The sequence below is a fragment of the Centrocercus urophasianus genome, unplaced genomic scaffold (assembly GCF_019232065.1).
Source record: "Centrocercus urophasianus isolate 14NV4802_14NV808 unplaced genomic scaffold, USGS_Curo_1.0 seq_15, whole genome shotgun sequence".
NCBI classification, from domain to species: domain Eukaryota; kingdom Metazoa; phylum Chordata; class Aves; order Galliformes; family Phasianidae; genus Centrocercus; species Centrocercus urophasianus.
Window position 1 is genome coordinate 26946827 of NW_024884697.1, and position 13012 is coordinate 26959838.

A 13012-nucleotide genomic window follows, 5' to 3' on the forward strand; every position below is an offset into this window, starting at 1 on the left:
AAGTAGCAGCAGTACCACTACCTTTCATCACTATTGGTGGCAGACCCCTATCCTTCATGAGAATATAAACCAGATAGGTTTTTTTAATTTGTTTTTCCTAGTCTAGAGAGTTGAGGGAATACAGTGCCTCCATAAGACAGAGAAAATAAATGTATTAAATCTTTTTAGACAGGAAATTGATCTCAAATGTTCTGATTTCTCCCAGTTGAGCACAATGAAAGCATTGAAGTTTTATGCTTTCAGATTTGTTTAATGTATATAAACCCATAATTTGCTTTTTAAAATGTAAGAAAGCATTAATATAAATATTTGAATTATGTTTTTTATAATGTATTTATATATTTTTGTGTCAGTACTTTGATTTTTTTCCAGACCAGATGACAAAAGCCTTTTTTTCTTTCCTATTGAAAAGCAATCATTCTGACTCAGGAGATTTAATACCAGGTGATGGTTCATGTCAGAGATTTTCCAATGCATACATTTAAATACTGGAAATCTTATTCTTCAAATTAAGTAATGCTGGTATTAATTACAGTAAATTTAAATTGATGTGTGATCCCCTGAGAGGTTGTGAAACAAAGCATTTGCGTCATAAGTGAGGCTAATGTTGTGGCTCCTGTTACCAGCTCAAAAAAACGGGGCTCAAAGATACCATTTCATTTTGAGTGATCCTTTTACAAAGGTAATATGATTCATATACTAGAATCTGTCTTTTGGCTGATTGACAGCTGAAAAAATACATAATAATGTATAATGATTTTACTTTTGGTTCTACAAATCTGTCTGTCACTGAGGTTGTATGTTCTGCACAGATTTGACTGCAATTAATAATATTCACTCAGAAAAATCTCAAGAAATTAAGTTTCTGTACATGAATTCCTTCACTTGAGTATACTGAAAAGAGCACTTAAAAATCTTCCTCAAGTAATGGTTCTTGACTTTAAATAGTTGCTCATTGATCTGGCTGAGGAAAATGGATATGGTCTTAATATTGTATAGGTACTACAACAACGTCATCTTGATATAACCAGGAGCAATGTATTTGTCTGCCAAAATGATATTTTATATCAAAATTCCGATCTTGTCCCACTTTCTTGCTGTGATAGTTCAAGGATTCCTGTTACATTAAAATCCAGTACCTGGCAGATAGCTCTTACAAGAATGTGCTGCCTGACATCTGTATTACTAAGAATACCACATAGCAAAAGAATGAGTTCTTCTCTTATATTTCCATCCAGGCAGTACTTTTGAGATCCATATTATATATGCCTCCTATGTTCTTAAACTTCAGTTTCCGTGATTTTTAAAAATGTTAGCTGGATTGCCCAGTTTTGATTAGCTCAAAAATGACTACGCTGATCTGGGGAGGTGTTGCAGGTTTTGACATAAAATTGGATTCTATTTCTGTTTCCAGACTTTGTGATTGAGTATGAAGATGGATTGCATGAGCCAGGGGTATGGCATTACCAGACGGAAGTTCCTGGATCTCAGACAACTGTACAGTTGAAGTTGTCTCCATATGTCAACTACTCATTCCGTGTGATTGCTGTCAATGAAATTGGTAGAAGTCAGCCAAGTGAACCATCTGAACAGTACCTGACAAAATCCGCAAGTAAATAAGTATTCCTGCCTACCAGTGATTGATCTATGCTGTGAATGGCATTGTATTTGCTTGGAATGGAAACGGCAGTCATTCTTGCTCACATGTAAATACTTTGTTTTTAGACCCCGATGAAAATCCTTCTAATGTACAAGGAATAGGCTCAGAACCTGATAATTTGGTAATAACATGGGAGGTAAGTTTGGATTTTGGAAGTTTGTTTGTTGTTGCCTCTGTGAGTAGCATTGTTAAAGAGAATTTTTTTAAAGAAATAATATCTATCTGAGATTTGCCTGTGAGATAATATATGTATTGTATGTTTAACACATTCTTAGAAAAGAAAAAAAATAGTAGACATTTCCCATTCTTCATTTTCAGGGAAAATCTGAATGCGTTATCAAAGAAAAATGTTTTTTCAAGGTGCCATATTTTCCTTGAGTGATTTCTCTGAGATAAGCAACTAAATTGGTAATACAAGATGTTTTGCTGCCAATGTAGAAAAACTTAAGTATGTAAATTGTGTTTTATCTCAAGTATACTCTTAGAATGAATTCTAATGTAAAACTTAATTCTCAGCTCTTGTCATAAGCTGAATTGCTGTGCACAATTCCTCTGAAAAAAAAAGCAAAAACACTTGTGTTTCTGTCAAGCCCTTGCCATCATGGTAGGAGCTCAACAGAGCTGTTTAAAACCAATTTCACCTGCCAGGCAAAAAACATCCTCTAGAGACACACAATTTTAGAGAGCTGGTGTAAATCTGTTTCTCCCTCTTCTACTTCTAAAAACTATATTTAAAAATGAAATATGTATAGAAACCCCCATATTTCTGTACATATAGAAATATGTATAGAAAAATAGAAATATGTATAAGCTAGGTTATCTGGTAATTAGCTATTATCTTATTCAGAACTCTCAGTGCAATTTTTACTAATACTGAAAAGCAACTGAAACTACCTCATATAAGAAGTAATTTGGAAATTTCAGCAGTGCTTTTTTGTCCCTGAACACAATGGTAATTTTTCAGTAAAATTCTAAATCAACAACTTTGTGACTTCAGATTTTTTTTCAGTGGTTACAGAATATTTTAAAAGCTGTTTGATTTACTCTTTTTATTTCAGTCTTTAAAAGGCTTTCAGTCTAACGGACCAGGACTCCAATACAAAGTCAGCTGGCGCCAGAAGGATGTTGACGATGAATGGACATCTGTAGTAGTTGCAAACGTGTCTAAATATATTGTGTCTGGTACACCAACTTTTGTTCCCTATGAAATAAAAGTGCAGGCTTTAAATGACCTGGGATATGCACCAGAGCCATCAGAGGTTATTGGACACTCAGGGGAAGACTGTAAGTTTCCTAGTTTGACTCCGTAGTATTAATTAAAAGCAACTAGGCGTGTAATCTGAGTGGGAATTGAAGTATTAAAGTATTGATAGTAATATGAAGTATTAAAAAGAGATGTAGTTGATTTTTTTTTTTTTTTGTAAGTTAAAATGAAGTAAGTTGGAAATAATAAGCATTCATAAAACTCTGTAGTATTTATGTTGAGATTGTTTTTTTTAGCACACAGGATCAACTTTTTAACCTGCCTTCTCAAGGAAATGCTATAAGTCATTCCAAGAAAGTATTTTCACGTGGTGTTTGATCCTAACTCAGTACCTTTCCACACAGTGCCAATGGTTGCTCCAGGCAATGTGCAGGTTCATGTAATTAACAGCACATTGGCAAAGGTGCACTGGGACCCTGTTCCACTAAAATCTGTCCGAGGACATCTGCAAGGGTACAAAGTAAGTACAATCAAAAGCTTGCTATTCTCATTTATTAAAATAGATCACTTCTGCTAGGTGAGATTGTATCCAGATTGAAGTAACTTGATATGTAAGAGATTTCTTGCTTTTCAGTGAGCTCACAAGTTTTGCTGACAAGAGCAACAGTGTTGTTAAGACTTATTTAAAATTTGGCAAGGCTCCAACCTCCTGTGACATTGTCCTTGAAGAAAAAGGAGATGTTTTTGCAATCAAGTTTGCATGTATTAAATAGATTAAAAACTTATAATAGTTTTACAGATCTTTTTCCAAAAGGTTATTTAGAAGATGAGGAGAAATAGTTTCTGTTAGATTTTCTTCAAGGTATAATGCTATTGACTTTTTTTTGCAGCTGTTCATCTTCTGCTAAAATATGATTAGTCACATGATTCTGATGAACTAGCCAGTTGGTACTTTAGTGTGGTGTCTCTTTAGAGGCCAAGGAAAAGCTCAATTTAGAGATATAGGAAATGTTGGAAGCTGTAGAGTATACCTGAAGGAAGCTTACTGTATTGTCTTTGATGATAACTGGGTAGGTTGTGTTGGAAACAAAACAATGCAATTAGAAAAGAACGGAAGACTTCAGAGTAGGAAACTGGACCAGCTGGTGACCTTCATAAGTCAGGGAAAATCCAGTCACAAAGGTTGCTTTAGAGCTCTTTAGAGTTTTTGCATTGGAAGCAAGAATTGGAATCAAGAATTGACACTTGAGAAGTATGATAGATGTGCTGTGGAGCAGAGGGTAGAATGAGAGGATACATTGACCTCCTCTGCAAAACAGTAGAAAATAACTACTTATTCACTCATCTCTATGTATACTAATAAATATTTCCACCAGAACAGGTAAGTTCCGCAGCCTGAGCTAGGTTACCTTATAAGACAGACTATTTTGAACTACTTCTGTTTAAATGGAAAGAGAAAATATTTTAAAACTGACAGAAGGAAAGCATATTTGGAACAAAAGAGATGCACATCATACTTATAAATTTGAGGACTAGAATTCAAAAGCAGTGAATCTAAACTTCAGTGTATTACAGGTTGTATTCCTGGTATGTGAGTATGACTTATCTGGTACAAAATGCCACTGTCTGGAAAGACATAAGCTAGTCCTGTAATGAGCTAATGTAAGTATTTGTAGTTAGTGTGGTACTTTGCCCTATATAATAAATCTGGCCAAGAAGCAGGACTTAATATACTTTTACATCACTATCTGTTAGATTACAGTCTCATATCAACCTGCATATCAAACAAGCAAACAGGTAACCAAAAGATCATCCATTATGTTATTGATAATTAAAATTCAATGATAATCAAAATTTAATGAAGTTATTACTCCCTATTAATACAGTTACCACAATGCTAATGCCCATAATCTGAATCACCAAATTTTTGTTAATGATAATTAATTAAAAAAAAAAAAAAAAAAGCCATGGACAGAAACCCTTGCCAATGTATCCAGTGTTTTCACTCTTCAAAGGCTTGTTTACAGGGAGTTGTCAGAATCCCAGTTTTTCTGTCCTCTATTTCCACTCTTCTCTTTCCATTAGCCTAAGTTAGTCATGCCATGGTACCTTTTGTTTAGTGTGTTAGTCCTTCTCTGTATCTGGTATGTTTGTTGGTTTCTGTTTTTTTTCTTTTTGAAGAAGAGAAGAACTGCACAGTTACACAAAGCTAAGCAGTGCTGAAGCTAAAATAAGTTAGGCAACAGTCATAGATAAAACAAGTTCAAGACTACAGGACTGACAGCTGACCTGACCACTGAGTAATTTTGCTTTAATAGCTAGGATAAATGAAACAATGGTATATCCTGGAATAAGTTGCAGATGCAGCAGAAGTTTCTTAAATAATTTTTACTGATACAACTAAATCAAGCTAAAACTAGACAAGGTGTACCATGTCCTAAGACTTAAGAATAGTTAGTTACTGAAACAAAGCTTTCTCTGAAGTCATGTTGAAAACTTGTCACGTCCATTTTGCTTAGTGTCTTAGTTACTGAAATAGCTTATAAAGCATATGATTATATGTTTTTAAAATGCTTCAGAAAAAGTGGGCTGGCAACCTAACAATTCCCTTTTATGAATTCAAATGTGAAATCACAGCTTCCTTAATTAAATAGGTGATTTATATTTGGCAAAAATATTTGGCAGAAATTTACCCGTTTACACTGTTACATCAATTTTAATGTTTGGTTTTGAGTACGTGAAAATTATGCAGTGAAAAATGAAAAGTCATGCACTTGCAGCTGATACTCCAAGGATTAACACAGATGTTTGTAGGTGCAAGTGTTAATGTCTTTCCAGAAGCTGTGGTAGATTCTGTACGGTAAAGATAGGGCAGTCAAGGAGATTCCAGTATTTACCTGTGAGGCTCATCTGCAGATTTTTAGAAACAAATTTAGCAAAATGGACATCAGAATAAGCTATGTGCTCTGATTCTTCTGTCATATAAAAGGAGGAATAGTTCTCCTGTCCATACATGGAGATCTTTGTATGACTGTGACTTCAGAGACTTTTCATGATTTGTGTGTTTTTCCAGCCTAGAAAAATGTCAGGTTTTTTTCTTTTCACAGTAAGAACAGCTATTTGACCTCCATATCACAGGGAATATACATGCATGGTTAGAGGAAAATTATCTAATCGTGTAACAGGATGGCAAGACTGCTTTGAAAGCTGTGTAAACTTCTTCCTGCAAGTATGGATTTATATGAACTTAAGATGCCAACTTGAGAATCATCTAATATGAAGGCTGTTCCAAAGCAGAATTTGCATCAAACTGGCTTCAATTATAAGCAGGACTGGCAGATGGTAATCTTCACCCAGTCCTAAAGGCACAACTTTCTGGATGAGTTTTACCCCTGGAGCACTGTGTTGCTTCTCTTGATAGCGGGCTGAGGATAATAGGATGAAGTTCAGCAAGAACAAGTGCTGCGTCCTGCACTTCGGCCATAACAATTTCAGGCAATGCTACAGGCTTGGGGCAGAGTGGCTGGGAGACTACAGGAAATGGACCTGGGCTGTGCCTTGAGTACTGTGTTCACTTCTGCGCCCCCCACTACAGGAAAGACATTGAGGCTCTGGAGCATGTCCTGAGAAGGGCAGCAAAGCTGGTGAGGGGTCTGCAGCAAAAGTCTTATGAGGAGCAGCTGAAGGAATTGGGATTATTTAGTCTGGAGAGAAGGCTCAGGGGTGACCTTATTGCTCTCTACAGCTGCCTGAAAGGAGGATGTGGTGAGGTGAGGGGTTGGCCTCTTCTCCTGCATAACTAGTGATAGGATGAGAGGGAATGGCTTCAAGTTGTACTAGGGGAAGTTCAGGTTGGATATTAGGAAAAATTTCATTTCCAAAAGAGTGATCAGGTGCTGGAATGGGCTGGAGGTGTTTGAGAAACATTGAGATGTTGAACTGAGGGACGTGATTTAGTGGGAAGTATTGCTGGTAGGTGGGCGGTTGGACTGGGTGATCTTGAGGCCTTTTCCAACCTTGGTGGTTCTATGATTTTCACCTGAGCTTTTTTAAATTATGGTTACTCCTACATGTACAATTCATGAATATGCATGGAAAAGCTTAACTTCTGCAAAACTAGAATATCTCTATACCCACTGTAAATTTTCTTTTGTCTTTAGGTTTACTACTGGAAAGTACAGAGTCTATCCAGAAGGAGTAAGCGGCACGTAGAAAAAAAGATCTTGACTTTCAGGGGAAACAAGACTTTTGGAATGTTACCGGGGCTAGAGCCCTATAGTTCTTACAAGCTGAATGTTAGAGTTGTTAATGGTAAAGGAGAAGGACCAGCAAGCCCAGACAAAATGTTTAAAACTCCTGAAGGAGGTACGAAATGAAAATAAAGATGTATACTCAACAATAGAACACTGAGGATACAATTGCTGATTTTTTTTTGATATCATAAAATAATAATATGGCTCAATATTGTAATATTTTTAATAATTCATGAGTTAAGTTCATCTAATTTGTGTTTACCATATATTCTTCTTAAAAGTTCCTAGCTCACCCTCCTTTTTGAAGATCACTAATCCAACACTGGACTCTCTGACTCTAGAGTGGGGTTCACCTACCCATCCAAATGGTGTTTTGACATCATACATACTGAAGTTTCAGCCAAGTAAGTTTATTTTGTATATAGCTCTACCTTTGACAATATGTCCAGCAAACAGTAAATCATTTGTTAAAAGTAATGTTAAATTTATTATGTTCAAAAAGATATAATTGCACTGTAGATGTCAAGTTTGAAAAAGCTCAATGTATTTTGACAATATATCTGATCCTATTTGAATAATTCTTCTTGTTCAAGTACAAGTTTAGCACTTTTCTATTAGTTTTGTTTTCTCAAACCATGCTTCACAGGAAAATGGAGGTGAAGGCCCACAGATAATCAACAGCCAAATCAAAAGCACTTATAAATCCTTTGTTCTGACTGCAGAGAAATATCACTAGTGGTAGATCAAAATAAGTCCAATTGCATTGTTGTCTGCCTTTTCAATTTTCACAATATTCTAATTTTAAAATAAAAAATATCGCATGTGCCATTCATTCATATCAGAGATATACAAGATTTAAATTAAAATGTGCCTGATATCCCTTCAGCCTGTCACTTCTTAGGATCCATTTGCCCAGAAATTAGTCAGCAAGGACACTGGGAATTAGGAATTACCTGTTCATGGGACATCTTAAGGTAGATTGTTTTCTCTCACTTACCAAATTCCACTGTTCCCTGGCATTAGGTAGAAGACATTTCAGCATTTTTACTTCTAAGCATACTGAATTTATTTCTAAGCAGTGAGTTCAGAGTTTCAGAGGTCTTAGGTACTTTACTTAAGAGGATGCAACTTGAGCTTAAGAAACTTATAGGTGTTTCCCATTTCCCTGTTGAATTTTTGTCTCTTTCATAGATCCTTTTTACATAAAGGTGCCCTTCTTCTGAAACTGTGCATTATCATTCATATAACCTGAATTGAGCAATGCAGCAGGCAAACAAATACAAAAAAAAAAGTTAAGCCTGTTTTAACAGTAGGCAATTTTCCTAACTAATTCTATTTTTCTTTTCTTCTTTCTTTCTTCCCTTTTTTTTTTTTCTCTCCAATAACAGTTAACAACACGCATGAATTAGGTCCCTTGGTAGAAATAAGAATACCTGCCAACGAGAGCAGCTTGATATTAAAAAATTTGAATTACAGCACACGATACAAGTTTTACTTTAATGCACAAACATCAGTTGGATCAGGAAGTCAGATAACTGAGGAAGCAGTAACAATTATGGATGAAGGTAAGATGGGTATGTATAAAGGAAACCCACTGAGTTTAAAAAAGACTAGCAATTTGGTTAAATATATAACTACTGCCTTCCATTACAGAAATAGTCCTTGGTAAAAAATTCTCCAGGGCTCTTTCTTAGTGTGTTATACACTATTGAAATACTATATACAGTTTTTAAGAAAAGATGTGCAAGTTTCCCTACTGTAGTAGAAACCTCAAATGAGGTCCTTTTGTAGTAAATTCACAAGATCTAAACCTGATCTTCCTCCATTCACCTGTTCTGCTTCAGTTACCTGCTTGGGTCACAGAGAATAAAGCTGAAATAATGTAGCTTTATGGCTCACTGAGGAAATATATTCTTTCTTAATGTATGCAACAGCTTCTTTAATGCCTGATTTCTTTTCCCATAGAGCTGGAACAAAAAATATAACTTCATAAGGTTGCAGAAATAAATTTGTTATCTGTGGCCCATGTAACTGGTGACACTGTATGTTTAAATAATTATATTATTTGATCCCACCACTATTGCTTTTATGTTTGTAACTGTTCTAGATCTGGGATTTTGGCAGACATTCAGTTGAGGATGTTCTTTATTATTTATTTAAATATGAAGGCTCAAAAATTAAGAGTAATTTTAAACAAAAAGGAAATGTGGGGGGAAGTCTTTTATGATTTTGCACATCTCCGTGTTAAAGTTCTACTTTGATACCATCTTTTCACGTAATTTTATGGTTAGTGAAATTGCAATTTATTTCAATTGCTTTAAATGAGTTGGTATGCAATATAATTTTTCTAATAGTGTATTAAGGTTGTATATAAACTACATGTATTTTAAACCATGAGTCTTAACAAGCATGACCAATGAAATTTAGTAAATGCATGTATATTAATTTTTGTCCTGTAATAGTCTGTCAGTGTTCAGCATAAGTGGATTGTTTCTAATTTATTTGAATTAATATATTTTCTCTAGTCTGCATGCTTTTCTGGTTTATAAAATGAAATATGTATTTCCCTTTGGTGTTTTACCTAATTATATAGTGTTCCTATTCTTGTTTTCCTCCATTTAAGCCGGTATTCTTCGTCCTGCTGTAGGTGCAGGCAAAGGTAAAATAAAACTGCATGATTTGTTAATGTGTGGGTTTTGCAGTGCTTAAAGTGGGGAAATTGCAGGGGTCAGGACAGAAAATCTTGAACTACACATCATTATACAGAGTGTTAATCAGTGCTGGAAGAAAATATTTCTGTCTAGGAAAGAAAAAAAATAAAGGGAATCCAGAATGCTTATTAATACCTTTCATCTGCTTATTTTGCCACAGAGTTCCAGGGGAATTCATTAGCTTTGCTTCAGCGAAGTCTAATTATTTGTGAACATATAACAGATGTATCTCACAGTCATAAATATTCAGGGTCCAGGTGCAATAGCACTGATGAATTGGAGTAGAAAAACAGCACATCTACAAAGGAGATTTTTACTTCCTGTGCCCTGTGCATTTTTTTTTGTTTTAAGAAAGTAGGTGCACTCTCTTTCTCACTGCTGATTAGTGCTATCCATTTGATCACATTTATTTCATTTACAAACAACTATGCGTAGGAGACAGATGAGTGACAATACCTTCTATATACTTCTCAATTCAAGCATCTGATTGAATATAAAGGCAGGTGACTCCCTGCTCTCCTAGGTTCACAAATCTTGTGAGTGAATGCTTGAAGTGAGTGGAAAATATCATGATCCTTATTCTTGAATTCAGTAATACTCGGTTCTTTGTAATGTTGTTCTGTCAAACAAGGTATTCTTCATCCAGTTTTTATGAATAGGGTTTTTCTACACCTATGTGTCATCACAGGATTGTCATTAACACATACAAACATCTGTGTTTCAGATTCTCAGACCATAAAAATCCCAAGTCAAAATCTCTGTGAAAGTTTCCATCATTTTTCATGAACTTGGAAGAGACAACATTAATTGTTTTACATATATTTTCTTTCCACTTGTTGATTAGGTGCTTTAATAATGATATGGCCATGAAAATAGCCACTCATTCACCTCATTCAATCAGACTGGTGTAAGAAAAGTCAGACTATATTTATATGCATGCAGTTGTGCATTTGTATATTGCACGAATATATGTATATATAAGTGCTTTCTGATATCAGATGCACTTCTGGTAAGTTATGGAGTTTTAGATTTATTTTAATGACAAGTCTTTATTACCATTTCTTAGTCTGGTTGTAGCTGGGAGGCAACACAATTTGGAACAATGAACACGGCTTGTAGTCCTGGACACAGCCCCAGAAATGTAAATTAAGTTCTCATTATTTATAGCTGAGCACAAAAACTCATGCAAGGAAAAATAGATTCTCTGTGTGAAATTGCAGTCTAATTATAGCTGTTCCACCGTCTGTGGCTAGCAGAAAGCATTTTATTTGTATGATCAGCTGGAGCAGCTCACATTTCAGAGCTGTCATCTCAGATTCTCCAAAAACTTAAGCAGATGGCTTCGTTTGGTTTCATGCTGTTTATGGTTTCAAAGTTTTCACATATCCCTGTTGCATCTAGCTTTTACAATTGCAAAGAAAACTTTGGAACTGCAAACAGGACAGAGCTAAAGCCATGACATCTGTTACGATATCTGAGTTGCACCAGCTTTGAGATAAATGTTCTCAGTGGTTACTTACATTAACACGATTAACTATGTCACTATTAGGAAGGAAAAAGAGGATCATATTATCAAGATCAAGTGCCAAATTATTTGATCCTGTGAGTGGGTGGATTTGGAAAACAGAAATACTCAGCCCACACAAGAGGCAGTGAATTTTTACTCCTCCATTGAGTGCAGAAGGGCCTATTAGTAGATAGAGTTCTTACTGATGGGTTCCACACCCAAACCAAGGAGAATGTGAAATTTAGGTATTCTCAAGTGTTTTGTGATCTATCAAAAACAACATCTCAACTTTGCATTTTGAATCACAGGAGTTACCAGAAAAATGCATGTAGCCTTTCTTTTTCAATCTGAACACTTTTAACTTGGAAGTTAAGAAAACAGTAGGTCCCAGATTCAGGCAGCCTAAATTGCAGAGAAAATTTTGTACTTGTCAGCTGCCCCAGATCAGTCAGAAGCATTGGACAAAAGGTCCTAGAGGAATTCAAAATGTCTAAACCCAGAAGAGGTGTACAATTTGGGATTTATCCCACTTCTCAGAGTATACGTAATGTGTGGAGGGAAATAATGCTACAGTAATTCTAGGGATTCAGCTATTTTATTGTAGGCCTGAAATATATTTGCTGGTTTTTGCAATCTTTCTAGACAGTCGTGGGCCCTTCATTGTCCTCTAGTCTTTTATCATTAAAAAAAAAAGTTACTAAAGACTGCTTACTGCTACACTTTCAACATTTGTCCCATCTGACTTTCATCAGAATGACTGCACCGATGTTAAGTGTTTTAAAGTATTTTCTAGATCAGTAAGTTTTGAAACAAGCCTTTCTGCCTTTTCCCTATAAGGTAAAATAACAATTTCAGAAGAAAAGATAAAAGGTCAAAGATAAGAGATTGGATAAAGGAATCTTTTTATTTTTTCTGATTCATTTACTGAATAGTTATATGCTGGTTGAATAGGACATGGAAGTACATAGCACTGGAGAAAATGGGAGACAGTATAGAGAAGAATTTGTCTCCTAGCAATAAATGCAACATCCTAATCAAAGTGTTCACTGGACAAATAGTGTCATTGCATCAGATAGACAAAATCCCAGGGATCTTAGTGAATTACAAAACCTGAAGTTTCATTCTCCTCCAAAGGAAAACTTAACAAGATTTGTGTCACTGTTGCACAAGCTCAGATGAGTAAATCATTAAAGAGATTATTTTATTGTGAATAAGCAAGCAACCATGTTGTATAATTCATACTCAATTTGACTTGTGCTGGTTTTTTTCCTGTCTAATAGTGCAATACTATGCATGACATATTTAATGAAATCATGGTATTACAAAGAAAGATTGTTTATCTTTTTAGCAAATTGTTCTAAGTGTGTGAGTCTGAAAACTGCCTAAAACACCACACATTATACCCAGTATTAGGTAAGCAGTGAGGATTGCTATTGCCATCTGTTTGTTGGCATCTACATCTAACAACACATGAGATGTGAGAGGAAATTAGGAAAAAAGAACCTGATTACCTATAAAATAAATAAAATAGGTATAGAAGTAGCTGAAATCCTTCCCACCCTCTTCCATGAGAATTTTTAAATGAATGGACTATGCAGGAAGGAAAAGAATATAAATGAGGTAGAAGTAAAAGGTTTTGGTTAACATGAACAGTCAGAGGGACTCGTTATGTTGTCT

The 13012-nt window shown here is 35.3% G+C and overlaps 1 protein-coding gene across 1 annotated transcript in view; it reads left to right on the forward strand.

Annotated features, from left to right (window-relative positions):
• NRCAM (neuronal cell adhesion molecule) overlaps positions 1-13012 on the forward strand; it is a 133291-nt gene that overhangs the window by 104099 nt on the left and 16180 nt on the right. The window contains 8 exon segments of the mRNA XM_042815729.1: positions 1415-1612; positions 1726-1796; positions 2719-2944; positions 3269-3384; positions 7025-7229; positions 7399-7521; positions 8506-8691; positions 9741-9776. Of these exon segments, the coding sequence (XP_042671663.1) occupies positions 1415-1612; positions 1726-1796; positions 2719-2944; positions 3269-3384; positions 7025-7229; positions 7399-7521; positions 8506-8691; positions 9741-9776 (1161 nt within the window).